We start from the raw sequence: 27992 nt of genomic DNA, 5'->3' as shown, positions 1-27992 counted from the left end.
AGTTAGCGTGCTGATTTTAGCACTTAGCTCTTTGCTCTTGTGGTATTCACAACTTTGTAACAGGATTTTTTATGTTTTCAGAAATGGTGGAAGTGGGTAACATTTGATAAAGAGCAATTTAATTGTATAGTGTTGTCTAAGGAATCAGGAAAGAGTTGATATTCCCAACAACCTCATCCTTTCATTGCGCCTTTGCATTTCCTGCATTATGTTAGTAGTACTTAGCTTGCTAAACTGTTAGCCTTGGTGGTGGTTTCTAGACATCAGCTGTTGCCTAGCAGTGTTCTCACAACTTACGACAGAAGTTACCACTTGAACGTCACCACACATTTGTACTTTCAATGTAATAACCACAAGCTCATTTTGAAGGAGGCAATATACTTCTTTGTTACCTACTATCCAACGTTAGACGCATGTTTTTAAAATACCACTTTACTCATTGACTTTACAGTAAAAACAATAACATACCTTTTGTATAGGACCTTAGTGTTAATAAAATGCGAGGGAATATATTACAAATTAAATAACTCATTACAAGGAGCAAATTAAGAGGCAGAGCATCCCTCCGGTAAACAGGAACAAAGCTTTGTTCACATAAATCACCGGATGATTCATCCACCCTGTAAGCTATAGATGACTCGACTTGTAATGAAACAGTGAGATCACCCTGGATAATGCTTTTAGAAAAGCTCTCTTTGTTTCGGAGGGGAAACACTGCAGTCTACAATCCAGTAATGACTCACAGTGGGCCTGTATATTATCATCTGAAGAATATTGACAAATCAAAGCAAGATAGGATGCTTGATGTACCAGGATACCTATGACTGAGTGAAAATCCATAAAATGTTTATGTACTTGGATAAAGATGGATAAATATATGGTGTACTTAACAGTATATTAGATTTTTCTCCCTCAGAAAAAGTTCAGTGTATATAATATCCTTACCTAATAGTGGAATGTTAACGGGAGCCCAGAAGCTCATGTTGCCGCGCAGGCCCAGAGAAGACTAATCTGGCCATGTCACTGTGAGGTCTTGAATACCTGGTCATTGTTCCTGGAAAGGCAAGGTAAGGGAAATTTAGTTAAATAGCTCCCTTGATACCCAAAGGGTGGTTCACAGAGTACACAGGGAAAAGCACAAAATACAAAAACATATATTAAAAAAGAATAAATTCAAACAACCAAACTAATTAAATAAAAGCTATTGTTAAAAGGTCTTGAGACAACACTCAAGTCTTAAAGCTAAAGGCTTGTTACCCTTAAAATAAAATGTCTTTTATTTAAGGGTGTAGTGAATTCCACCCCACTGTATGGGGGTAAATAATTTTTATTATTGTTTTTAGTATTAGGGTGAACTACATATAGGGCTAAGACTGCTGCAATCATAAACAAACGAATAAATACATTTACAGTATGAAAAACACCAAAAATAATATTAAAGTACCTGTAAACCATCCTTGTCCATGCAGCCCCACTCTCAACTGTCCAGGTCTTGGAGAGAAAGGTCAGCAACCTCCTTAGGAGATGGCTAGAGCTGCCATCATGAGTCTAAGTGGCATTGCACTCTATGGGCAACAAATTGCAACTGCCCTTCAAATCCTTGGAGGAAGACTTTGAGATAACTAAGGCTAGAGAGGTGGTGCAGTACAGAGACTCAAGGGATGTGATGCTCGTCATCGGGAATCTATTGAGGATGGGCAGGAAGTGGAGGGCAGAAGTGGTGGTTCAGGAAGTAGAGGCAAGGCTGCACCACAAGAGGATGGTGGGAGTGGTCACGCCAGTTCAAGCCAGACTAGGATATTTTACATCTCCTCAAACAAATAACATCAGAGGGAAGGAAGAGCTTGTCTAGGAGGAGCAGAGATCAACACTGGAAGAGGCAAGGCAGTGGGAATGAAGCAAGAGTATGTTTGGACAAGACACGAGAATGCCATAGAGAGGAAAGTGACCTGGGCAGAGCTCTGGAAAGCTGCACCAAACCACTTCAAATTTCTCATCCAGGCATGATGATGTGTTTCCAAACCTGTCAAATCAGCATGCTTGGGGCACAGACGGAGTCACCAGCACGCCGACTGTCTTCCAACCAAGGTAAACCCTCAGCTGCTGGGCGAAGGCACTTGGAGAGGAACAGTTCCGATGGAGACATCATCAAGTTCTGAAGACCAAGTGGGTGGAGCGGTACCGACCATCCAAAAATACCATTACCTTTGTCAGAGTTGGAAAGCAGCCATTTCCCACCCAGACAACATCATCTACAGGCATACTGACCTCAGCAAGAGATCGGCAAATGTTGCTGGACCTCGGACAAAAGCTTAAGTTCCCTAGTCACATTGCGGTACAGTACACCATCGACAGATGATGAGCTTCAGTTCTCTAGTGATCTCCTGCCTAGCGTTAGCCAATTCTGATGTTACCCCGGCTCTGATGCTGATCAACCAATAAGGGAAAAGGCAGAAATAAAAGTTTAGAGCAATAACTAGGACAGGGAATAATACAAAAATAAATACACAGACAAATACATAAAAATAAATAATATGCAGGTAAAGGTAAAATAAAAGACAGAAAGGGAATAAAAGCACATTAATTTATATATTTATTAATTTAAATAAATATTGTTCATTTAGTAAATAACTGATATCTTTACTGTTAACTACGATTATGATGGATATGGAAAATCTGGCAGGATAACTGCATTATACTGTACACACAGTATATCGCTGGACGCTTCGTACAAACAAAACCAAAACCAAACAGGTGTACTGTCTTTTTAAGGGCCGTCGCTGCTCGCTCCTTGTTAGCCTCCCGCTGCCTGTTATCTTCTGCAACAAGATGGCTGTCGTTCCTGAGAGCAGAGTCCTCACTTTCAGCGTTTTTAAATGGAGCTCTTATTCCTCTACATATTTACCAGAGTGAGTACTGCGCACATTAGCTTGCCCAGCGTATGCATGAGGTGTCGCGGTTACTGGTGGTCTTTTATCTTCTGAGTGCACCAGTGTTTATTTCAGGCGGCCCGAGTGGCCTAGCTCGTCTGCGATACAAGCTAGCTAGCGCTAGCTTTGTCAGCGGCGGTGGGGACGTTTGGTTTGGATACTTAGCCGCCCGACAGTGATGCTGTTATTAATACACTGGAGCGAGTGTGGCAAACGGGCTAGTGAAGCACAGGACAAGACGACGTTTAGCTATTTCAGGGGAATTTGTAGCTTACTGGCAGTGACATTTACATTATTCAGTGCGGGACATGAGTCGGTGCATTGTCTATTCACGTAGGCATTGCTAAACAAAGTTAGATTCTTCTCTTATGAAGAGAATGTTTTGGATAAGCAACCCCAGTACTTGGCATTGAAAATAGTCCGGCATTTTCTTATTAATGCCGGACTAATAAGTTGTCAAAGCCATACCATATTTTGGAATTTAGTTCAGAAATGGACACTCCGGCACCCCATTTTGTTAAAAACAAACATCCAGTTAGCTAACTTGACTCTTGAGCTAAAGTGGGCAGCTAGCTGGGCTGTAGTGTAACCAGAGCTGTGCTTTAGCAACTATGCTAATGAGGTGGTTCACGGGCTACCTGAAACTGATATTTCCAAACAAAATGCCACACTTAATGGGTCTCTTAAACGCGTGAACACGTCTACATGTTAAATGTTATCTTTTACGTGAAGTCGCCCGTAGTTTCAAAGACTCGCCTGTTGCTAGCTCAGCACTGTATACAGCTTAGCTTCATTTGACGTTTGTGTTAGCAGGCTAACAACAACTGTTAGCTAGCACTTAGAAACAATTAATAGTCGACTAAATTAACCTGCTCCTGGCATAATCTAGGACTACGTTACCAATTATATTGTTACATGCACAATTTACTGCCACAGGTAGTATGTATAAAGCAAACATACACACACCTGTTCATTCTGTCCAGTGATTATTTGTGAGTGCTTGCTTATTACCTGGAAGCAGGATGTTGTCTTTCTGTCCCCCCTTTGTTGCTGATGTGATGAGTTAAGATCCCATGGGGATAAACAATACCTGTCTATGTCTGTCCTTTAGGAATATCTTGGTGGATAAACCTAATGATCAGTCTTCCAGGTGGTCTTCTGAGAGCAACTACCCTCCACAGGTAGGTGTGCGTGCGTGTGTGCGCGCGTGTGTGTGACTTAACTGACATGGGATGGCAGTTTTCCACTGCACTCTCTCCACAATTGATTTGTGGTGGGACAGTCAATGGAAAGAACTGGATTGGAGATAGTTGGATTAAAATGTAACAAATTAACTTTAAGTTGCAATTAAATTAAATTGTCCAATTTTATAAGCTTTAACATACAGTGATTGGAAAAAATGTGACAAAGATTAATCAGTTACCTAAAATAGTTGCTAATTATTTTTCTGTTGCTCAACTAATTGATTATTCGAAGGGTAGTTGCATTTGTAGTTAAGGAATGCCTTGTGAATGTGTGTAAATTGTGTGTACCCAGTGTAAGAGTGAGACGTGAGAGACCAGTTGGTAAGCTCAAGTGGTGAAGTTCAAGGGGGACTTGTGGTGTTTAATCATTGTTTATTACAATCAATACAATATCACTATTGATTTGTATGATGTTCTTTTTAAACTTATATGCAGGGAAGGCGATACTGACGTTACGTCAACAATTCCCACAATTTCCCAGCTTCTTTTACAGCATCTTCTTTTTTCCTTGCCTCTTGCTTTTTCTTTACTCTTGTAAACTTTAATATGTTCCAGGTAGCAAAAGGCAAACTTTGTTTCTGACCTGCCAAATCAAGCCTCAAAACATTCTGGGGAAGCATGTGTAAGATTATTAACAGTGGTCAGTTTTGTGTTTCTGGGAAGCTGAAAGTGAAAGTGAAACAGTTGGAAGGTGTGGAGCCGTTTCTCAGTAAATTACGTTGCCCATATTTGTGAACTGAAGAAACATGAAACCTAATGTAATAGTGTGGCTCCATGATTTGTTTTGGAGCAGAGAAATAGGATGTATCAGGCTTTTAGATATGCGGACAATACCCATTGCTTTAGTTAATTTCACGAGTTTGTTTACTGTAAGAGCAATATATGGGGGAAAAAAACAGTTATGTTTTGCTTTACGCAGGAGAGCTGTGCCAGTTATTAATATTAGAGGTATAGGATTTCAGTAACTAATCATTTATTGGTTCTCTCAGTTACCGTAAGATGATAAGGGTGGATAAGGGTGCTCTGATCAACTGGCCACTGACCATTATCGGTCAATATTCCACCTAGGTAATTTGATCGACCAGTTTTATAACAGCCGGTCAGATGATGCAAGAATTGTGAAATAATTTCCTGGCGCACACCCAAAATGAAGTCACGCTACAGATACGTGGTCTGCTTTGTGATGTCCTGACTAGAGAAGCAGAACAGTCCCATGCCCCCGGAGAAAGTACCACAAACTGGCTCCTTGCATGCTATATATGCTGGAGTCAGCAGCCAAGATGAGCATCTACCTTATTGGAGTCGGTTATCCCTTGAAGCGTACAGCCATTAGTTTTTTGGACAAGACAACAAAAGTCCAGTCAGTCTACTTATGTTCACTGTGCGCAAGTGTAGATGGCAATAGAAGACTTTTTTTGTTTCTTTTTTTAACCTGCTGGAATTTAATTAAGGAGTAAATTAATAAACGTTCTCTCTCTTTTCATTTTTCTACTGGAATTTAGAGAAGTAAATAGATAAAACTGTTTTTGTTTCTTCTATCAGTTCACTGGAATTTTATTTTTGTGGTTTCGGCATACCTTAGTTTCTATTCTAACTGGGTGCACATTTTAAAATTTTCTATTTTATTTAATTTATAAAAAGTATCATTTTTTTCCCCCCAAAGGAAGGCGGGGCTATATTTGTTCTGCTTTTATGGTTTAACGATGTGTATGATGCGCGACTTTCTATCAACTATCTAGGTTCAGTGTTCCTAAGTAACTGATGCAGAATAACCACATGATAGGGATTTTTTTATGCCTTATTGGAACCACACTGTGCATGTAAATGAGTCTTGAGTTTTTTTTTTCCCCTCCTAGTAAAGACAATATCTCAAAATGGTCAGATACAGCCATTCCCTAGTTCTGCTGGGGGAAGCCAGTCATCAAGGTGAACTGTTTACATACATGCAATGGAAAAAAAAATCTGTCTCGTGTTGTCTCATGAACTCATTGACTTACTGCAGAGACACTGCGGCATACAGCTGGAGTTTGAGGTTAAATCTGAAAGTTTGCGTTGCATGACAAGAGGAAATGAAACATTGCAAAACAATGGTTAACCACTCACCCCTTGGATTAAACACCAGACGTACACGCAGTGTTTTGGTCTAGTATAGCAGCAGGATGGTGTAGTATACTACATTAATTAATGAAAATTCTGAAGTAGTCTCCCTTTAAATTTCAGTTTTGCTGCTCACGTCTAGTCTGTTGGTATTTGCTAATGTTAGTTTTTAAAAAGTAATATTATCTGAAACTAGTCGACTAGATTAATTTTATTAATTAGTAAACAGAAAATGAATCAGCAACTAATAATGGGCAGTTTCCAAGCAAAGCTGCCGACATATCTTAGCTTCCTGCTAATTCTTGTGTGGCAAGTTTAACCTTGGTTGTGTACCATCATTGATTTGTACTGAAATATTCAAACAAACTCCATTATGTAACAAGTATGACTGGAAGAAAAAAATGCTTGATGGTTTTGGCTCCAGAAAACTGTGTCACCTTAAATAAGACAGTGAATCTTGGTTCACATCATAAATACAGTCACATTTCATGAAAACACAGTATTTATATCATCGGTCAGAGGGAAACTCCCAGTGTTGTGCATTAAACTGTCTTGCTCTATCAGTGCCCATGGCATAACCTTCAAATGACTGGAATGGTTTGTTCCTCCTCCATCAACCAATGAAAACAAAGTGTGAGCCAAATTACAAGCAGGGATCTGTAAATTATGTCCATGAACATATGAGTCATTGCCGGAGCTTGACGGGAGGATCAGGGTTTTATTATTATTACTAGATGTCGAATGACTCATTACAGATGGGATCAGTGGAGAGTCAAAAGTCATTGTGTGCATTTATTTTTTTCATTGATCATTAAGGTTGGAAAGGGAAATTCACGCAGTAAGACTTAAAGTTTTATCTCGGAGTAAATCTGCTCTTAGTACATGGATTTCTATGGGTCTTTTATCAGTGGGTGTGGTGTTGGGTTAGAGTCTGGGGTTTGTTAAATGCCTGCTTTCCAGTGGCACATTTAATCAATGCTCCAGCCTGTGGCCTTTACTCGTTCTGGCCGCCGGTGATTTGTCATTCGATGTCATGTGGCCGCAGCTCATAGATTGTCACGTACCTGATGCAGTAGACGATCCTGCTGTACTTGTTTAGATAACGAGCAAATCTCTTCCCAGCACATGGCCTGCCATAATCACAGCCAAATTCCTGCAGTCCTCCATATACACTAAATGCATCATAACTCTACCGTTTGCTTTCAGTCTTTTGAAATATGTCTATGTCTGTTTTCTTCCAGTTTTTAATCTTGAAATTGGAAAGGCCGGCAATTGTTCAGAGCATCACCTTTGGGAAGTATGAGAAGACTCATGTGTGCAACCTCAAGAAGTTCAAAGTATTTGGTGGGATGAGTGAAGAGAACATGACAGAGCTTTTGTCCAGGTGAGAGGCCTTCAGAACTGTCTTTTGTGATTACTGCAGTAGGAAATGACAGAATTGACCTCTTAACAGCATTTGTTTGTGTTCCTGTGAGTAAAATTTGCCATTGTTTGAGGCTCACAGCTGACGATGCTTAGAGCTGTCTCAGATTACAGCTTCATGGGAAATGCAGTCCTTCCAGTATCTGTAAAGGAAGTTGTGTTATTGATGGATGGAACTGAGTACCTGTAAGCTGTTTATTCTATTTTGCGTTGTGTTTCCAGTGTATTTTGCACATCACCGCAAAGGCAGCTTTGTGAACAAGTATTATTGATTTTCTTTCAACTTTTAAACGTAATGGCTTTTAAACATCAGTGAATTAAAGTAATTGATGGAACAGTCCTGCTGCTTTTAATGGCAAAATAGCCAAAAAATAACAATGCCACAATAACAAACAGGGAAATTAAACAACTAGCGGTCTGCGTCACCGTGGCGCGTAGTTACATTTCTGGGGAGGTACACGTCAGGCTATGGCGTTAGGGTCTGCATAGGGTCTGGGCCGTCGCCCTGAGCTTCAACGCAGAAGCCTATACCACCAGCCAGGATGTTCTTCTGTGCTGAAGGCTGAAAAGCAATGACCACATATTTCATCACTAGTCCCTGTCTTGTGTTCCAACTAAAAGTTAGGACACTATAACATCAGCTGTCTCTAATGGATTTCTAGCTATTGCAGTTTTCAGTAGAACTGAAAATTGTCATTTATTGTGTGTTTACCTCAGCATGACAATCTGAAACACCTGTTTCATAGATAGGTTGGTTTTAATGGCTTCCTGTTACCAGTGATGCTGAAGCATTGCCTCTGGATAACTTTCAATCATGGCAGGAAAATCATCCAAGTAATTGTGAAATCACACCATCCATATAATCCTCTTGGTTACAGACGGCCTCTTTGATAAAAAAGGAAACAAATCCTGCAGCTGGTAAACCCACAAATGAAGTTTGGTTAACTGCCAGAGTTGGAGAACAAACTCAGCATATGGATTCAGTTGTAAACTCAAGATTGGAATATATGAAACGGCTGCATGTTCTTTACTGTCCCTCTTTCCGTCTGCCAGTGGCCTTAAGAATGACTACAACAAGGAAACCTTCACCTTAAAGCACAAGATTGACGAGCAGATGTTTCCCTGCAGATTTGTCAAAATAGGTGAGAGCTTGAACAGTCCGTCAAGTGTGTGTGCTTTGGCTAGTTCACAGTGGTCATGTATTACATCCTTCTTATCATTCTCCATCTTTTTTTTTACTTTTTGTTTCAGTGCCTCTGATGTCTTGGGGTCCGAGTTTTAACTTCAGCATCTGGTACATTGAGCTGCATGGTATTGAAGACCCTGATGTGGTGCAGCCCTGCCTTAACTGGTACAGCAAGGTAAGAACGTTGCTTGGACCTGGGGGACATGGGGTAGAGTTGGAAGAGTGGATTAGATGAATTAATCAGATGGCAGAAGAACCAAACTTCTGTAAAAAGCACCTCTTAGCAGTGAGTTATCACACAGCTATCATTGAGGCTCCTACGTTTTGGCTGCAGTTGAAACAGTTAGGCTCTAACTGTGTAACTTAAGTATGGAGTTTCCTTGGCTCGTCATCTTATGTTTCTAGTTTCAGTCCTGTTTTAAATTCAGCTGAGCAACGTGAACTTATTTTGAACTCCTTCATGTAATTTATTGATATCACAATTCACTGCATCATTACAAATTACTGTTTGGCCTCAGTTCATGTTGTGCTATTCCTTCAAGCATGCTGTATATTTAAGCCAAAATGAACAAAAATATTCATCTGCTTATGAACATAAAAAAACACTTTCGGTCAATTCTTCTGTAAAGGGATTTGATTATAGACCCACGCCTAGCAAACAGCTGCACAGCTCTAGTGTCTTCTGGCAGTTTTTTTATTTATCTTTTTTTAGACCAAGTAACTTCACTGCAAGTGGCGAGGTGGTTAGCACTGATGCCTCACAGCGAGAAGGTACCGGGTTCGAATCCATGGGCCGACTGGGCCTTTCTGTGTGGAGTTTGCATGTTCTCCCTGTGTCTACGTGGGTTCTTTCTGGGTACTCCGGCTTCCTCCCACCATCCAAAGACATGCTCATTAGGTTAATTGGTGATTCTAGATTGGCCGTAGGTGTGTGTATGAATGGCTGTCTGTCTCTCTGTGTTGGCCCTGCGATAGACTGGCGACCTGTCCAGGGTGTACCCCCGCCTCTCGCCCGATGACAGCTGGGATAGGCTCCAGCAGACCCCCGCGACCCTTAACAGGAATAAGCGGGTACAGAAGATGAATGAATGAATGAACTTCACTGCATTTTAGCACTCTTATGAGTATTTTTTCGATAAGAATTGCCATAAAAGCGCAGTGACTACATTTTCATTGGCTTTGTTTGGGCTACAATTCACTGCGAGAAAGATCCACATTTGCATTGAAGCTGACATAGGGCAGACACGGTGAATCAGGTATGAGCAGTGAAGTTAGACTTAAGACCAAAATGTCCTGTTTGTCACACATCCTTTATCACAGAAGTTAAAGATGAGAATAGGGAGGTACTGTTGCCAAGTAGCGTCATGTTACTTGAATGTAGTATTGGTCAGTAGATCTTTTTATTGGCTGGTGCATTACCGCCACCTACTGCTGTCCACTAACATAGAGTCCACTACGTGTACAGCTAACATTGGTTACATATTGTAACCCTGTATTCTGTGACAGGTGTAGTACATTGCTGTTAAGTTGTATTGGGTAAGTTGTGATTGGAGTTTCACAAGGAATGCGCTATGTACAACTTTTCTCACATATACATATCACAGTGTTTTCAACCAAGTACTGCTGCATAAGTAGTGGGGATCCCCTTGATACGCATCATTTAGTTTGCAGTTTTCAGTTCTGTTCAGTTGATATTTAAAAGCTTTGACGTTTAATACCCAGCTTTTGGTGTTAGTGTTACTGTGGTTCAAAGGGGACTTTCCAGGTTCGTTTGTCAGGCTTGGACAGTCTAAACTTGTTTTTGTGGACTGATTTCAACCCATATTGGTTTCGTTTCCATCGTATCCTTGCAGTACAGAGAACAGGAAGCCATACGCCTTTGCCTCAAGCACTTCCGGCAGCATAACTACACAGAGGCCTTCGAGTCGCTGCAGAAGAAGACTCGGATAGCACTGGAACACCCCATGCTGACCCACCTGCACGACCGACTAGTGCTGCAAGGAGACTTTGACGCCTGTGAGGAGCTCATAGACAAAGCTGTGAGAGGTATTGGACTTATATTAGTTTCTTCTGTGTTAAGAAAACTTAAACGTTTTATGAATTTTAGAAAGTGGGTGAAGGTTGTTATCATTCCCTGCTAATGGTGATTTTTGCCATATCTGATCCTTTCTCTTTGATAGATGGCTTGTTTAACCAGTATATCAGCCAGCAGGAGTACAAGCCCAGGTGGAGTCAGATCATCCCGAAATGCAACAAAGGTACAAGCGCCCAAGAAATCAACCGAGACGACATGAACAGTGAGACCATCTATTCAAGTGGGAAATATTCCCCATTTGTCATTCAAACATTTCAGTATACTCTGAAAGCTTTGTGGTCTTTTATCTAAACCAGCGCCACCTTCCCTCTTTGTTTGCTGCAATCCTCCCGCCCCTCTGCTCCACCCATTTTACGTCATTCACTCTCTCACTTTCTTCTGCATAATCCTCCATCCAAACCCCACTCATACACCATCCTTGTCTCCTCCGTCCTCTCCTCTGTGCAGGTGACGGTGACGACAACAGGCCAGGGATGAGGGGAGGACATCAAATGGTCATTGACGTCCAAACCGGTGAGTCTATGACTCACATCCTCCTACACAGACTTGGATCGCTAAGCTCTATTGCTGTTTAATCAGATTAACCCTCCCTCCCCTTCCCCTCCAGCCTTGTCCTTCAAAGGAAAACCATCCAGAGGGCATTTCTTTTCTCAAAAGCACATGAATCACAACTTTTGTTTTGACAGAATTTTATGGAGGGACATGACTTTTTTCAGTATCTGACAATGTTGGTGGTGTACTTTCCCCGCCGGCTATCTGACGGACAAAAGCCGGCATTGTGTGCGTTTGTGTATGTGTGCTTATGTGAGAGACTGATGCAGTGTCTGCAGCTTGTATCAGAGCCTGGAGGAGGCATTGCATCCGTCCGGTCTGTCTCAAACCGTACACACTGACCTCTGTGTTTTGGTTGCAGTAGTCAATAGTGAAAGTAGATACAGGAGAAGCAAAATGATCTAATCCCAGGTCCCAACATCCACACTTAACAGTAAATACAGTTTCTGCTGATCCTTGGCACAGATGAACCTGTTGTTGATCTTTACCAGTGACTACCTTAACACTGCTTGGTTTTACAATCTAAGTCTGTTATGGAATTGTAGCAGTTATGATACCAGAAACTTCCTCATACTTGCGTTTGGATACATTTACAACTTCTCACATCCTCCATCTGCCGGAGCTGCTGTGACCTGTATTTGACCCATGATATTTTCACAGCGGAGAGAGTAACTTAATAATTAGAGGCAGTATATCACAACCTTGTCACTTATTAGTTCCCAAATGTTATTGTTCCCAAGAACACAAGACTTCTTTGGAAATAAAAATCAGGATTTCAGAGGCAGAAAAAGGCGATGAGCCAAGATGATTCAGAGGATCTGGATTTGGGTCACCAAGCATATTTTTCCATATGGATTACCAATTTTTAATGTAAAGGTATAAGGGATTTAGTTAAGCTCATTTTCCATGATGTATAGAAACCAGTTTATTTAAACAAATAAAATAAGGCTGAGTAATTAAGCCTCATTAATTGGAGCAAATCATTTTGCCTCCACGATAAGCATATTGGCTTTGTCTGGCTTTACACTGAGCCTTGTATTCTCACTGTGCTGAATATTCCTTCAGAAACTACGCACGCCATCTTGGATTATAACAGTTTAATGTGTCACTCAGCTTTCACCAAAATGTAAAGTGGTGACATATAATTCGCACAGCTTTGTCTGTGTTGGCTAGCTCACCTGTATTATCTGATTTGAAATCATACAGAGAGTTGTGGATCTCCACCAACATTCGCCATCCTTCTCCGACTGTTCCTTCAGTGGCCTGTATCATGAATAACCTTATTAATATTAATATAGATTTATAAGTTATTTGATTGGTCTGATGCCTGGCAGTTCTTTCTAAAACAGAAAGGACGTGAAGAAAACTCTCTGTGTTGTGTAGTTGCAGTTTGACCGCTTGCTGATCAGTATTTCTGCTGCAGAAACGGTGTACCTGTTTGGGGGCTGGGACGGCACACAGGACCTGGCAGACTTCTGGGCGTACAGTGTTCAGGAGAACCAGTGGGCCTGCATCTCTAGAGACACAGAGAAAGAGGTGAGGAAGAGACTGTAACATTCACCAGCGCCAGCATTTGTTCACGTGGTTTCATTTTGGTGTGAAAACCAGATGGCATATTGGGTGTAAAGCAGAAAATGAATCAATTATTGCTTTAAGAATCTTAAAGCCTGTCTTCTGTGCATCAATCAGAGTGGTCCAAGCGCTCGCTCATGCCACAAGATGTGCATCGACTCGCAGCGACGCCAGATTTACACGCTTGGCCGTTACCTGGACTCCAGCGTCAGGAACAGCAAGTCTCTAAAGAGCGACTTCTACCGATACGACATCAACGCCAACACATGGACGCTACTCAGTGAGGACACTTCGGCTGACGGTGGGCCAAAGTTGGTGTTCGACCACCAGGTAGCTGCAAATCCAGGCCACTCACACTTCTTATGCACACAGGCTGGGAAACTGGCACTATTTGAAACCATTGCTGTAGTTTAAGTTTATCTTCATACCAGGGGATTTGTCAAATCTAAAACGAGAAAAAGATAAGAGTCCAACCTCCATATAAGTTGGAGAAAATTTATTATTTTAGTAGCCTAAAATATTGTATTGGTTATTTATTTGACTGTGTAGCCTGGAAAATGTGTCCAAAGGCTGAATATGTTTAGATATTTATGAAAATACAGATGTCGAATTTAGAATTGGTTTCTTTCAACACACAAAATGGTAATCACATACCCATGATTCAGTCATCCTGTCTCCGACTTTTACCACTTCCTCACTTTCTTAATCTCTCCTCCCTGCTCTACCTGCAGATGTGCATGGACTCGGAGAAACACATGATCTACACATTCGGTGGCCGCATCCTGACGTGTAACGGCAGCGTGGAGGACAGCCGGACGTCAGAGCCGCAGTTCAGCGGCCTGTACGCATACCACTGCCAAGCCGGAACGTGGAGCCTGCTGCGGGAGGACTCGTGTAATGCCGGCCCAGAGGACGTCCAGTCTCGCATCGGCCACTGCATGCTCTTCCACACTGTAAGTCTGGGTATAGATTTTGTCTGCTGCAGAGGATCATAAAACCAGTACTAATTTTATTAGACTCCGAGTGGAATGTTGATAAATATTTCTGTATTTCACCACCAGAGGAACCGCTGTCTGTACGTGTTTGGGGGTCAGAGGTCGAAGACGTACCTGAATGACTTCTTCAGCTATGATGTGGACGGAGACCACGTTGAGATCATATCTGACGGCACCAAGAAGGACTCCGGTATGGGTGAGTGGAATACAGAAAGATCACAGCCTAAACCCACGCTTAGCCAGTCTTCTTCCTTGTGTCAATTTCCTGAAGTTTAGTGACAAGGCTCCGTATTCCAGCAGTTACAGTGAGACTCTTAAGATAACAGATGGCTAAAGTGTAACTTTCAACCCTAAGCAGCCAAAAAGAGAACTTCCTTTTCCCTGATGAAAGAGTTCTTTGATCAACCTGCGTAATCTAAACTTCTCAGATGACTGACACCCTGGCACGCTGGCCAGACGTTGGTAGATGAAGCCATCAACCAACAAAAATATGTTTTATTGTTTTACAATCATTTCTTTCTTTTTCTTTTTTGTGTAGAGTGACTACTCAGGTGACATTATTACCTAAAGGTGCTCTGGCAGCCGATCATTATCTGCTGATATTTGCCGTAAATAGTTTGTTTGGCCACTTCGATAATAACGGCCGCTGAGAAAAGCCGATCAGACGATGAAAGTTCTTGGTGCACAGCCAAAATGGACTCAAGCCTCAGATCCGTGGTCTGCTTTGTGATGTCTTAGCTAATGGGCCGCAGCATCAGAACAGAGAAAGTACCACAAACTGGCTCCTTGTGTGCCAGCATCAGCACACAATAAGTGTTTTTTTGCAGAGGCTTCAGATCAGACTGTGATTTGTACTGGCCAATGTACGATCTGCCATTGGTGATCAGCTGCAAACATGCTGATTGGAGCGTCCCCATTATTAACTCACACTATACATTGTTACAGGCCTTCCAGTACGCACACTGTAGGGGTCTGTTAACTTACCACGTGCCATGTGGAACAAAACACAAGCTTGAAAAGAGAGATTCTGAAACTGGCTTTAATTAAATAAATATTTTAATAATAATACGTTCTTTTTTTTGTTTAGTTCATACTTGAGCGTAAAGAGTGGTTTATTTAGTTTGAGGTGGTTGAGTAACAACAGTCAGAATTATATCCAAGGAATATCCCTCTGAACCTGATTTCACAACCTGACATCCTAACCCTCTCATCTCAAAATTGAGGTATATAAGAGCAGTAAATTCTCTGTACCTCTACACCCTAGGAAAAAAAAAACTGTTAGTTAAAGTGTGCTACCTTTAGCTTTGTCTGGCCCAAAAGTGTCTTTGAATAAATCAAGCAAAGTTGGTATCCATTTGCTTTCTGTGGGTAACACAGTTCCACACAGCTGGATGTGCGCTTTGCGTGCAAAATCCCAGATAATGATGCACATTTACTCTTCCGAAAAGCAGCTGTCTACCACATATGCTGCTTGGATAATCACACACTGCTTTATCAACGCATATGCAGGATAGAGTAGTTGTTGGCTGGTGGTAAATTAGATTTATTTAACTCCAATTTCTGTCAGGTGAGATTGATTCTCGTGGTTAAATAACCAGATCAGACAACCGGCTCTACCACCTGAGTCACAGCCACGCTAATTCTCTCTTATAATTGAGTTATGTACAAGGCTCGACACTTACACTGTCTTGCTGTTTTTACTTTATACCCACACCTCTAAATCTTGACCCGCTCAGCACACACCCAGCAGCAGCTCAGAATGTTACCAGACATTCTCTTTTGCTGTATGCTCTTGTTTCATTTGGCTCTTGAATCTGCATCTAAATCCCTCTGTTGTTCTAGATTGGTTTTTTGTCCTTGGTGCGCCTTTATTTTCTCAAACATGGTTCATGATTGTGGTCCTTACTTGAGACATGTTTTCTTGTCTCTGACGTCGGTGTGTGCTTTGCTGTCACGCATACTCATTTGCATTCATTTTCAGAGCCTTTCAGAACATTTTATGGGTAGCTACCTGTGGCCTCATGGGTACTGTTTTACTCAACAAAATAAATAACATTGCACTATCATGGCAGACGCATCGTCTGCTGAGTCTAATGGGCTCTGCGTGTTAGTTGCCTCCTTTGTCAGAGGAAAGGTGACAGAATCTCTGCCTAAAGAGCTCCGGCAGCAGTCAGACACTTCCTGCCAGACTGACAGAAATCTCTGCCGCAGCCTCGGCTCTCCCTCAAACCCAGTATAAATAGACCTCCGTCTACCCGCAGCTCACCTGTTTTACACTGCCAAAACCAGGGAGAGAATCTGGACCAGGCCATAATACGGTCATGAGAAACTGAAAAAATTCAAATGGGTGTGCAAGTGAAACTAAACAAGAAAGAACAGAATGTCTTTTGGCAGGAAGGAAGTAGCAAGCCCGAACAGTTCTTTCTTCTTCTCTCCCCCTCCTGATCATTCTCACGTGTGGATACGTGCTGAGGCTCGGGCCTCTCTGCAGTGCAGCAATAGCTCATCCTGTAGTTGCAGATGCTCTGACCTCTAACCCCAGTCTCTGTGTGCAAGTATGAACATCTGTCGCTCGGTCCGCTCTGTCTGTCTGGCCTGATATCACTAGAGTTAATTAATGATGTTGTATCACTGGCTGCACAGCCCAGCATCTTAAGTAATGTCAGATGTGAGATTTGATTTTCACACATGTATTAATGGCCTGTAGGGGCGTAACGGTACACGCAAGTCAAGGTTCGGTACGTACCTCGGTGTGGGGGTCACGGTTCAGTACACCGGGAAGAAAGCAACACAAACTCACACATACACTATATTACCAAAAGTATTCGCTCACCTGCCTTTACTCATTCTATGAACTGAAGTGCCATCCCATTCCTAACTCATAGAATTCAATATGATGTCGGTCCACCTTTTGCAGCTATTACAGCTTCAACTCTTCTGGGAAGACTGTCCACAAGGTTGAGGAGAGTGTTTATAGGAATTTTTGACCATTCTTCCAAAAGCGCATTGGTGAGGTCACACACTGATGTTGGTCGAGAAGGCCTGGCTCTCAGTCTCCGCTCTAATTCATCCCAAAGGTGTTCTATCGGCTTCAGGTCAGGACTCTGTGCAGGCCAGTCAAGTTCATCCACACCAGACTCTGTCATCCACGTCTTTATGGACCTTGCTTTGTGCACTGGTGCACAGTCATGTTGGAAGAGGAAGGGGCCCGCTCCAAACTGTTCCCACAAGGTTGGGAGCATGGAATTGTCCAAAATGTTTTGGTATCCTGAAGCATTCAATGTTCCTTTCACTGGAACTAAGGGGCCAAGCCCAGCTCCTGAAAAACAACCCCATACCATAATTCCTCCTCCACCAAATTTCACAGTTGGCACAATGCAATCTGAAATGTACCGTTCTCCTGGCAACCTCCAAACCCAGACTCGTCCATCAGATTGCCAGATGGAAAAGCGTGATTCATCACTCCAGAGAACGCGTCTCCACTGCTCTAGAGGCCAGTGGCGGCGTGCTTTACACCATTGCATCCGACGCCTTGCATTGCACTTGGTGATGTGTGGCTTGGCTGCAGCTGCTCGGCCATGGAAACCCATTCCATGAAGCTCTCTGCGTACTGTACTTGGGCTAATCTGAAGGTCACATGAAGTTTGTAGCTCTGTAGCAATTGACTGTGCAGAAAGTCGGCGACCTCTTTGCACTATGCGCTTCAGCATCCGCTGACCCCTCTCCGTCACTTTACGTGGCCTACCACTTCGTGGCTGAGTTGCTGTTTTTCCCAAACGCTTCCATTTTGTTATAATAGAGCTGACAGTTGACTGTGGAATATTTAGGAGCGAGGAAATTTCACGACTGGATTTGTTGCACAAGTGGCATCCTATGACAGTTCCACGCTGGAATTCACTGAGCTCCTGAGAGCGGCCCATTCTTTCACAAATGTCTTGTTTCACAGTCTGCATGCCTGAGTGCTTGAATTTATACACCTGGGGCCAGGCCAAGTGATTAGAACACCTGATTCTGATCATTTGAATGGGTGAGCGAATACTTTTGGTAATATAGTGTATGTAAGACTATCTTTTTTCATTTGTTTTGAACGACACCAGTTGACTGAAAAAAAAATAATAATAAATAAAAACCACCTCTGTGTCTGTGTGAATAGATCAGATAGTTGTGTAGTTATAGCATTCACAGCGAGTGAATGTGCAAGGTGCTACTCACCGTAACCAAGTTGTGTATTATCAATAGTGAGACCTTGTCTGACAGTGACTGTCTGTTACGCAAAGGGCAACTGTGAACAATGACAGGAATTCACAAGTTCATGTGTGAAAACATATTCAGTACCTGAAGGTATTCAAGATGCATAGTTGTCTGTTTTCTGGTGTTGTGAAGCTTACTGGCGAAATTACCACTTCTCTGTCCCAATGCCAGCCTAGCACCAAAGAAACATGAGCCTTTTAGACCAAGACCAAGAAGTGGAAGATGCATTGCCAGCTACTTCAGTGCAGTAAAGGGACCCTTTGTTTAAAACAACTGAGATAACTTGATTCAACTGTTTCCATTTTGGTGGCTGTGGTTTGTAGTACTATTACATTTTACTGTGTATGGACATGTTTCTATTATTTTGGCAGTCCCATTTTAGTCAGTGGGCTAGGCTAAATAATAGAAACACTTTTCCATTTAATTCAGTGCACAAAGCACGGACGCTGTTTCAACATCAACTAACAGACAGCTTCGTTTTAGTGCAGTTTTAGCAGTTTTTAGTGATTGTTTTATTAGAATGCATTCATTTTCACTAGTGTACCTAATGAACTGGCAACAACAGCACTGAATCAAAACGTGTCACCCTGTTAAGGCCTGCTATGGCTGTGAGTACCAGACTGTCACCAATGCAACTCCTTCTACACCCCAGGGTCATGATCCAGGGTTTTAATGTGCAGACATGTCATCAGACACCACAACAAACCCAAACGTAGTCTTAGAAAAAATGATACTCCCTTTGTCTGTGGTCACAAACAAAACCAGATAAACTCTTCAACGCCGCTGAATGCAAGGCTGATGGCAAACATCAGTTAACCCACACTTCTTCACTGAAGAGTCAAGAAAAAGTCCAAATATTTAACCCAAAGCGTATCAGTGCACACTCGGGGAGATCTGTATTCTATCAACGTTTTCTTTGTTAGGAAGTTTTTTTTTTTTTTTTATTGATTTATTTCAGCTGAGGTCATAGTGGGTGGGTAGCCCTCTGCTTTTAATGAGATAGCATTGTGACATGAAATTATATCTACCTTGGAAGACATTCTTCTCAAAGTATCAAAGTGGAGTCAGAAGAAACATTAATAACCTACCGTATTTTAAAAGAACCGTGTGAGGTTCATTTAAATTGTGCTGGGACACAGTTGCAGTTTGTATTTTGAGTCGACTCATTTAAATGACCCCTCATTTTCCTGCATGTAAAGCAGCGGATCACCACAGCAGCTCTAACGCTGAGTCAGTCGCCCGCCGAGCTGTTGGCAGCTTATCATGAATTTCATTCTTGTTGTGCTTCTGCCACTGTGTGCACAATTCAAGGAGGGGGGGAAAATGTAAAGTGAAACATGGCTGGGCTGAGCTGAACTGTCTATTAGAGGTATGATGGAGCTGGATTAGAATAGATTTCTAATGAACAGTTACAGTGTTGGCCTGTCGGCTAAATTATAAGTTACAATATGTACGTGTACTCCTGCAGTCTGCAAGCCTTGCATCGATCATTGACCTGCATATGCCCCCACCCCTGCTTCGTCATAATCACAGGATAACAACATTGTCTGAGTTTCTCTTCACACCAAGCTGAATTTGCATAGTGTTCACTCTCTGTCTCTGTGGTATGTCTTGTTGCCATGGTGGCGCATTGCTATGTTATCACGTACTTTTCTTGTTTCTCGCTGCTTTGCTTTTTCTGTTCATTTTCTAGCGAAATCACTTTTATTATTAATGGAACTGGTCAAACAAAAGCCAGCATTCACACACTATTCCTCCCCAGTGCTCATAAGAACTGCTGACCTGCATAACTAGTAAACATTTTCATTTCCTTATCTGTACTGAAAACGGCCTGCTGAAGAAGTAAATGTTTTTATCTCTGGGCTGACCTTCCTGTGTTATTGTTGATTTTGCACACACAGTACCGATGACGGGATTCACTCAGAGAGCCACCATCGACCCAGAGCTCAACGAGATCCACGTCCTGTCGGGCCTCAGCAAAGACAAGGACAAACGCGAGGAGAACGTGCGCAACTCTTTTTGGATTTATGACATCGCTCGCAATAACTGGTATGAGGCCGCCTGAAAAATAAACACAAACTTTGTCCTGCTGAGACGCGTCTCTGATCATAACCACAACAACACTCGCAGGAAGTACTTTCACACACACCAGCTCTTTGTAGTCGAGATCTTCACCACAACAGATAGCAGGGAGCTTGCAAGCAAACAACGATCACACGCTCTTCATACTCAACATTTTCATACGAATGCCAGCGCTGCAGAGCGTCACAATTCAGTGCATTTCATGAACTCTCCACACACAGCTGGTAATCCCTCAGCCCTCCACCATGTGTGTACACGTGCATGTGCACGTGTCATGTTTGTTTTGTTGTCGGCGAAAGAACAGGCTGCATCTCTCACATTTCAGAACATGATTTGAGTAACAACTCTAGTATTCAGTGTCCAGTGAAATTAGTCAACAAGACACTTGCAGCATTATGTGAACTTTATGTGACTTCTAGTGGCTGTTGGAGAGTTTAGATTATGGTAAGGCCTTGGGTTAGGCATGTAGTTGTGATGGTTAAGGAGAGGGAAATGCGTTATGTCAGTGGTGGTCCTCACAAAGATAGAATTACAAACTCTGAGTGTTGAGAAGTTTTTCCTTGAGTTTCATTTTTCTTTCTTTTTTTATTTAACTAATGTAAATTTGCCTCCTCCTCCCCCTTTCTCTGTGTGTGTTTCTGCTCAGGTCATGCGTTTACAAGAACGATCAGGCAGTGAAAGAAAACCCGAGCAAGGCTCTGCAGGAGGAAGAGCCGTGTCCTCGCTTTGCACACCAGCTGGTCTACGACGAGATGCACAAAGTAACACGCACACTCACACCAAGAACACACTATAGTACACTGTATCGCACAGTTTGCACGTCAAAAACTCAAGTAGTGACACCCCGAACAACTTTTTTTTTTTGTTTTTTTTAAGCAAACTCCAGTTCAGCTGTCTCAGATTTACATTCATGCTGAGTTGAGTTAATGCACTTCGTCACAAGCTGTTTATCCATGCACCTGTTTTAACTGGCTTCTGTTCCATTAACACTAAAAATACAGACATATTAAAAGAAAGTGCTTTGTAATGATATCTGAAAACACATCACTCCTTACAAAACAAGAACAATTCCAGCTGCAAGTTGGATACACTGCCTGGCCAAAAAAAGTTGCCACTTGGATTTAACTAAGCAAATAGGTACGAGCCTCCTACTGGATAATTACTGCATTAATGATTATCTTTCAGCTGGCAACAAGTTATTTAACCCCAGTTGATGCAATGAGTAGCTTCTCATTTCTTAAACAACCATGTCGAAAGATGCATCCCATGGTCGTGGGAAAGATGTTAGTCTGTTTGAGGAGGGTCAAATCACTGACATGCATCAAGCAGAGAAAACATCTAAGGAGGTTGAAGAAACTACTAAAATTGGGTTAAGAACTGTCCAACGCATTATTCAGGCATGCAAACTCCTCACCTTTCGGCGAAATTCGCCGTTTTCAATCCAAATTGGGTGACTTATGTGATTCGTGCAAATCCGAGGAGAAAATATTTTTTTTTTTTGGGGGGGGGGGGGTAGCCTACTCGTTGACTTTTATTTTAATATATTTTAATAATATAATAATATGATGTTCTATATACCGTAAATCCTCTAATATTGGCCTGTATTCCATTATCGGCCAGGTCTCCAACATTGGTCGGTCTCGCTGTCAGCGGAGGTAAATAAAGGCCGGTCTCTAATAGCGGCCGGGGCTATTATTAGAACCATCTCGGCGGGTCAGGGTTTCGGCGGCACGGTGTGGGAGGATCCCCTCAGCGGGACCTCTCCCCGGCGTCGGCCGGCCCCCGCCGGGCGCATTTCCTCCGTGGCGGTGCTCGGGGCGAAGGTGGCTCGTCGGCTCCGGCCGCGAGCTTTACAGCGACCCCCCGCATCTCACCTCACCGCTTCCCTGGGGTCGTGGAATCAGTGCTCACTGCGCCCTCTCTCCCTGCGGGGAGGGACGGGGCCCACTCGCTCCCGGCGCGACTGCCGACCTGCAGCGGACTCACTGTCCTCAGTGCGCTCCGACCGCGTCGCGCCGCTCATTTGTTGTTAATGTTCTGTATGCATACCATGTTATGGTAACTGTACGTTTTCAATAAATGAACCTAGTATTTTATAGGTTCAAATATACACAAAATCTTGTTTTTATTAATTCTACTCGTAGTTCGTTTTGCTCAAATAGAAATTAAGGCCTGCCTCTAATTCTGGCCTCCTTCCAATAAAGGCCTGGACCGCTATGAGCTTGAGTAAAATAAAGGCCCGGGCCTGTATTAGAGGAAATACGGTGTATATATAACCGCTGACTTTATTTACAGACGCGAACACATATTGAAATGTGTTGTCGGAGCCCCATGCGTAGCCCCTATGTGTTTATTAAACATGCACAGACTTCGTGGCCATTTCCCTCTTCGCGCACTCTTCTCACCTTTTTGACCCCTGACCAGTTTGCATGCCTGATTATTAAAAACTGGAAGGATAGTGGGGAACCATCTTCTTTGAGGAAGAAATGTGGTCGGAAAAAAATCCCGATTCATCATGATTTGCGATCACTTAAACGTTTGGTGAAATCAAATCGCAGAAAAACAACAGTAGAACAGTAAGAAAACCACTAATCGGTGAGGTTAACCTGAAAAAAAGGCTTCAATTTGCTAGGGAGCATAACGATTGGACTCTGGAGCAATGGGGGCATCAGGGTAAGAAGAGGGGCAGATGAAGTGATGCTCCCATCATGCCTAGTGTCTACTGTACAAGCCTGTGGGGGCAGTGCTATGATCTGGGGTTGCTGCAGTTGCTCAGGTCTAGGTTCAGCAACATTATGTGCCTAAAGAATATACTGAATGACCATCAATGGATTTTTTCTTCCCTGATGGCACGGGTATATTCCAAGATGACAATGCCAGGATTCATGGGGCTCAAATTGTGAAAGAGTGGTTCAGGGAGCATGAGACATCATTTTCACACATGGATTGGCCACCACAGAGTTAAGGTCTTTAACCCCATTGAGAATCTTTGGGATGTGCTGGAGAAGGCTTTGTGCAGTGGTCAGACTCTCCCATCATCAATACAAGATCTTGGTGAAAATGGAAATAAATCTTGTGACACTGTAGAAGCTTATCAAAAGAATGCCACAGCAAATGTGTGCTGTAATCAAAGCTTAAGACGGTCCAACCAAATATTAAAGTGTGTGACCTTTTTTTGTTTTTTGTTTTTTTGGCCGGGCAGTGTATCTGGAGGAAATGGCATGACTGGCTATGACTCAGTGTTTCTTCAACTTTTGAATCTTAACAGAATAACAGCATTATTTGCTCCACGACGGCTCCATTACAATTATTATTATTACTGGATAACAGGAAATGTTGCTCCTTGTACTATTAGAATAGTGTTTTAAGCCAAAGGAAAAAAAAGAACTGGCATGATATACAGCCTGCCTCTAGTATAAGCCTGTCCCAGATAAAAGCCATGTCCTCTTTTCCACTGAGGTAAATACAGTTAGTATTTGCTTTTTTACTTAAAGCTAGACCAAAAGATCAACAGTTCTCACATGCTCAGCTTAGCATAGTTGAACTATCCTGAGGTAAATAGAAATCTGCCATTACCTCTAAAGCTCAATAATACATTAGATTTTATTTGATTCATTTGTATAAAAGATGTAAAAACATCAAAAATCATTATGTTCATTTAGAGATACGGACATAACTTCTATTTTAACTTCAGTCAACAAGGCGAATAAGCATATTTCCCAAGTTGTCATCCACATTATGTAATACTTAATGAGCCATAGTTAGCACACACAATTTAAATAAACATTTATTATGATTATAGGTTTATAAGATGAACCACAAGTATTTTGTGTTTTTCTTTCCGTGTAGCTTTCAGTCCATGAATGGATGAGGAGTAAAGTATTTATTAATCAATGTATTTTTATTTCCTGCACTCCAGGTGCATTACCTGTTTGGTGGAAACCCCGGGAAGTCTTGTTCTCCTAAAATGCGCCTGGACGACTTCTGGTCCCTCAAACTGTGTCGGCCCTCCAAGGAGTACCTCCTCCGCCACTGCAGATACCTCATCAGGAAATACAGGTCTGTGGCTTTTTTTTTTTTTTTGATTCCAGCGGCCTCTGCCGACACTGCGTCATGACATACGCTGCTGTGAATTTTATCCATGGTCCAGGTCACATTAAATCATTTTATAAAGCACTGCTTAACCAAGTCTGTGTGGGAAGATTTTCAGCTTAATGGTTTCAACCTGGACCTTTGGATTCTGATCACATGGCTCATGAAAAATAAAGCGAGTTGCAACTGTTCAATGTCAGATACTTAATGTTTTTAGAGGAAGAGTCCAGACACCAATAAAGTTGGTCTAAAATATTATCAGTCACACACAGGGTTCCCTTTAAATTAAATGCAAGTTTAATAAAAAGAACTTGAGTATCATTAATATACATCCAGACATCCTTGTTTTTTTTTAAAAAAAAAAAGAAAAAATACAATGAGGAAATTGTAGTTATTGGTTTTAGGTCTGCCCTCAACCAAAACCACATCCCAATACCGTCAAAAAAACTGCCAAAAATCAAACCCAGATCATGTGACTAAACATGTCTGCCATGTGGAAGTACTTTACTCTGGAAAATCAAGTCAGTCAGACAGAAATTCATAAATTATGCAATGTGGATGTTTGGTAGTAGGAGATATTATACTATCAATTCACTTGATTCGCCACAAAAGAGGGAAAACAATGGAATGCACAGAGTACACACAGGCAAAGGCTGCACCGAAGCAACAACAATAAACACTGAACGCAGCACTTAACAGAAGAGAAAAAGCTGGAGACAACATCAAAGAGAAAAATAACACAGAGAGGGTTGCAGAGTTTATGGCGTTGGATGACCAGCCAATTTCTGTAACGAACACAGGTTTTCTGGAGCCAAGATATGAATTACCCTCTCCTTGCTACATGACTCTATTTATTGGAATTAATACAGTTGCACAGTGCACGTGTGATCTTGGAGAAGACAAGGAAGATATGAAAAGCCTTTATGAAACTCCAGGGGAGGAAATTTAATTTATTTCAGATCAGAACCCAACTTGGGTCGGCCAATGCTGAATATTAAAAGATCGGTATCGGATTGGAAGGCAAAAAAATCTTGGTTCCTAGTCTTTGTCATTGTACATCGATCAGCCATAACATTATGACCAGTATAATAAATGTCTTAATATAAACATTTTGCAACAGTTGCAACTCGCTTGTGCCTCTCTTGTGCCTCCAAAACAGTTGGGACTCATCAGAGAATGGACATGGGCCTTCTGTGGGTGTCCTGTGGTGTCTGGCAACAGAATGTTGTTAAAGGGGGGCCTTTGGGTCCTATGGGTTGAGAGGAGTGGCCTCTGTTGATCATCCCACAGATACTTGAGCAGTTTGGGATCTAGTGAACTTGGAGGCCAGGTCAACACCTTGTGCTGTTCTTCATTTTTTTTAAAAAGCATTTTTGTGTGTGTGCCTGTGTCAGACTGCATCCTCCTGGGGATGGCTGGTCTATGTCAGTGCTACATGTCTAAGTAAAAACCAGACAAATACTATGTCTAAAAGTTTTCCAGCAGAGCATTGGATTGTCACAAGATGGTCAATGTTCAGCGTTTCCCCTTTTTTCTTTCATCAGTTTCCTGCCTTTACACCATGGATAAGTTGTTGCCTTGCTTCTGTTGCCATCTAGTGGTCAGCAGTTTGAACTGCAGCGTCTGCATGTTTGTTTACCATCATTGTGTTTTGGTCAGGTTTGAAGAGAAGGCCCAGTCAGAGCCACTGAGTGCACTGAAGTACTTGCAGAACGACCTGTCGCTCACTGTGGACCACACAGACCCTGATGAGACCAAAGAGGTACACATTTCTGACTTTCACATTTGTATATATTCCAGTTATTCAAATATTAGTTTCAGTTTACAGGATTTCAGGATTTGAATGGGCAGAAATATGTTAATAGTAACATACATCATATCAAAGACAGAAACAGAAAAGCATGGGGAGAATCGGAGGTGACGAGAGCATTAAATTAATTCCAGAGAGTCAGAAAAAAGTGGTGCGAGTGTCTCGGTTTGAATAATGTAGAGGCCCCATTACATTAGAGCCGCAGCTGTAATTTGCCACCTCCATCTGTCCACACGGATGTGTGATCAGAAGGTGGTTTTCTCCCCTCATCTGTATTCAAAGCGGCGCAGCAGCTACTGGCGCTTCGCCTGCTTGGGTAGTTTGTCCGTTCAGTGCTGTTGAACGTTAAAGTGAGTCAGACATTTGTGTTGTGCTTCAGTTCCAGCTCCTGCCCTCGGCGCTCTTCAAGTCCGGCTCTGACTTCATCCCTCTGGGTAAGAACCTGATCGCTGTGCATAAAACCACAACACACACACACACACTGTGCACACTCAAATTCTTCAGTACAGGTTTGGGCAATTTACGTTTAAGACTCAGTGTATCAGTGGTGTTTGACAGCCATCAATCTGTCCTCATATTCAGCCCTGCTATAGGAAGAACTCCACTGTTAAATTAGACTTTTTAAATGTTTTTTGTACCATAACGTATTTACTTTTCTTTAGTTTCTCTTGTCTACCTTATTCTATTTGTTCTTGCATGTTGTTCCCTGCCGCTGTAACTCCCTAATTTCCCCACGGAGATTAATAAAGTCCTATCTTATCTTATCTTACCCAGTACTCTGTAGCTGTATTATGTCACAATGTCATAATATACCAGTATGCAGTTTTTTCTCCTGCACAGATACTATAAATGTCAGTTTACTTTTTACAATCAGTTGTCTACTGCAGACATACTTTTGTTCCCTGATTTTAGCCTTTAAGTCAGGGCCTCCTCCCTCTCTGAACAGACACAATGGTAAAGTCTGGGGAGAATCACTTTGCAGTATAGGAAAGACAATAACGTGTGACTAGTTGTCAATCCAAATGCATAAAATCAGTTTAAATGTGATAAAAGTCTGTTTATGTTCTCTGTTCCCTGTCTTCCATTCTCCTTTCCTCTCTCAGGTTTCTCAGATGTAGACCAGACGTACGCTCAGCGGACACAACTCTTTGACACGCTCGTCAACTTCTTCCCAGACAGCATGACCCCACCTAAGGGCAACCTGGTAGACCTCATAACCCTCTAGCCCCTCCCTCCTCTTACATCTCACCCACTGGACTGACTGATCACCCACTCACACGCACAAGGAGAGGAGACGGAGGCCTGCTATTTTTCTATACCTGAACCCCCTCTGCTGGGATTACACTTCATCCACCTCCACTTCACCATCCTGCTGCTCTCACGGGCTGCGTTACCATGAAGACGAGGGTCCTGAACACACACAAAACAACACTATGCTAGTAGAATATGAGGAAAAATTCCACAACAGCCTGGGGTGTTTGTGTGTGTTTATAGTTGTTTTCTCTTCTTGATGAAGATTCATCATAGCACTCAGAGCCCCTCTAAACATCGCTTATGTTTTTCATCTTCTCGGAAATGTTTACGCCAAAAAAAAAAGAAGATTTGCACATTTGTTTGCTCTCTTTTCTCAGCGACTCTCTTTTTATGTTAAGCACTGGATTACC

General features: G+C 42.2%; 1 protein-coding gene across 2 annotated transcripts; it reads left to right on the top strand.

Annotated features, from left to right (window-relative positions):
- Nucleotides 1-2791: 2791 nt before the first annotated feature.
- mkln1 (muskelin 1, intracellular mediator containing kelch motifs) lies at nt 2792-27988 on the top strand. Of its 2 annotated transcripts, none has more exons than XM_084573676.1 (18): nt 2792-2909; nt 4042-4111; nt 7513-7655; nt 8747-8835; nt 8945-9054; nt 10733-10925; nt 11060-11137; nt 11422-11487; nt 12950-13062; nt 13216-13428; nt 13830-14051; nt 14160-14289; nt 20246-20393; nt 21073-21187; nt 24346-24485; nt 26178-26280; nt 26708-26762; nt 27432-27988. In XM_084573676.1, the coding sequence occupies exons 1-18, from the start codon at nt 2830-2832 to the stop codon at nt 27551-27553; spliced, it is 2190 nt and encodes a 729-aa protein (XP_084429802.1). In that variant the 5' UTR covers nt 2792-2829; the 3' UTR covers nt 27554-27988. The 2 variants fall into 2 exon arrangements, with proteins under 2 accessions (XP_084429802.1, XP_084429801.1); XM_084573675.1 differs by having other exon boundaries at nt 11060-11176.
- The last annotated feature ends 4 nt before the right edge of the window (nt 27989-27992 follow it).

This window comes from Chelon labrosus, assembly GCF_963514085.1.
Source record: "Chelon labrosus genome assembly, chromosome: 23".
Classification (NCBI taxonomy): Eukaryota; Metazoa; Chordata; class Actinopteri; order Mugiliformes; family Mugilidae; genus Chelon; species Chelon labrosus.
The sequence above is the reverse complement of the archived record's forward strand: the minus strand, read 5'-3'. Positions and strand labels throughout refer to the sequence as shown.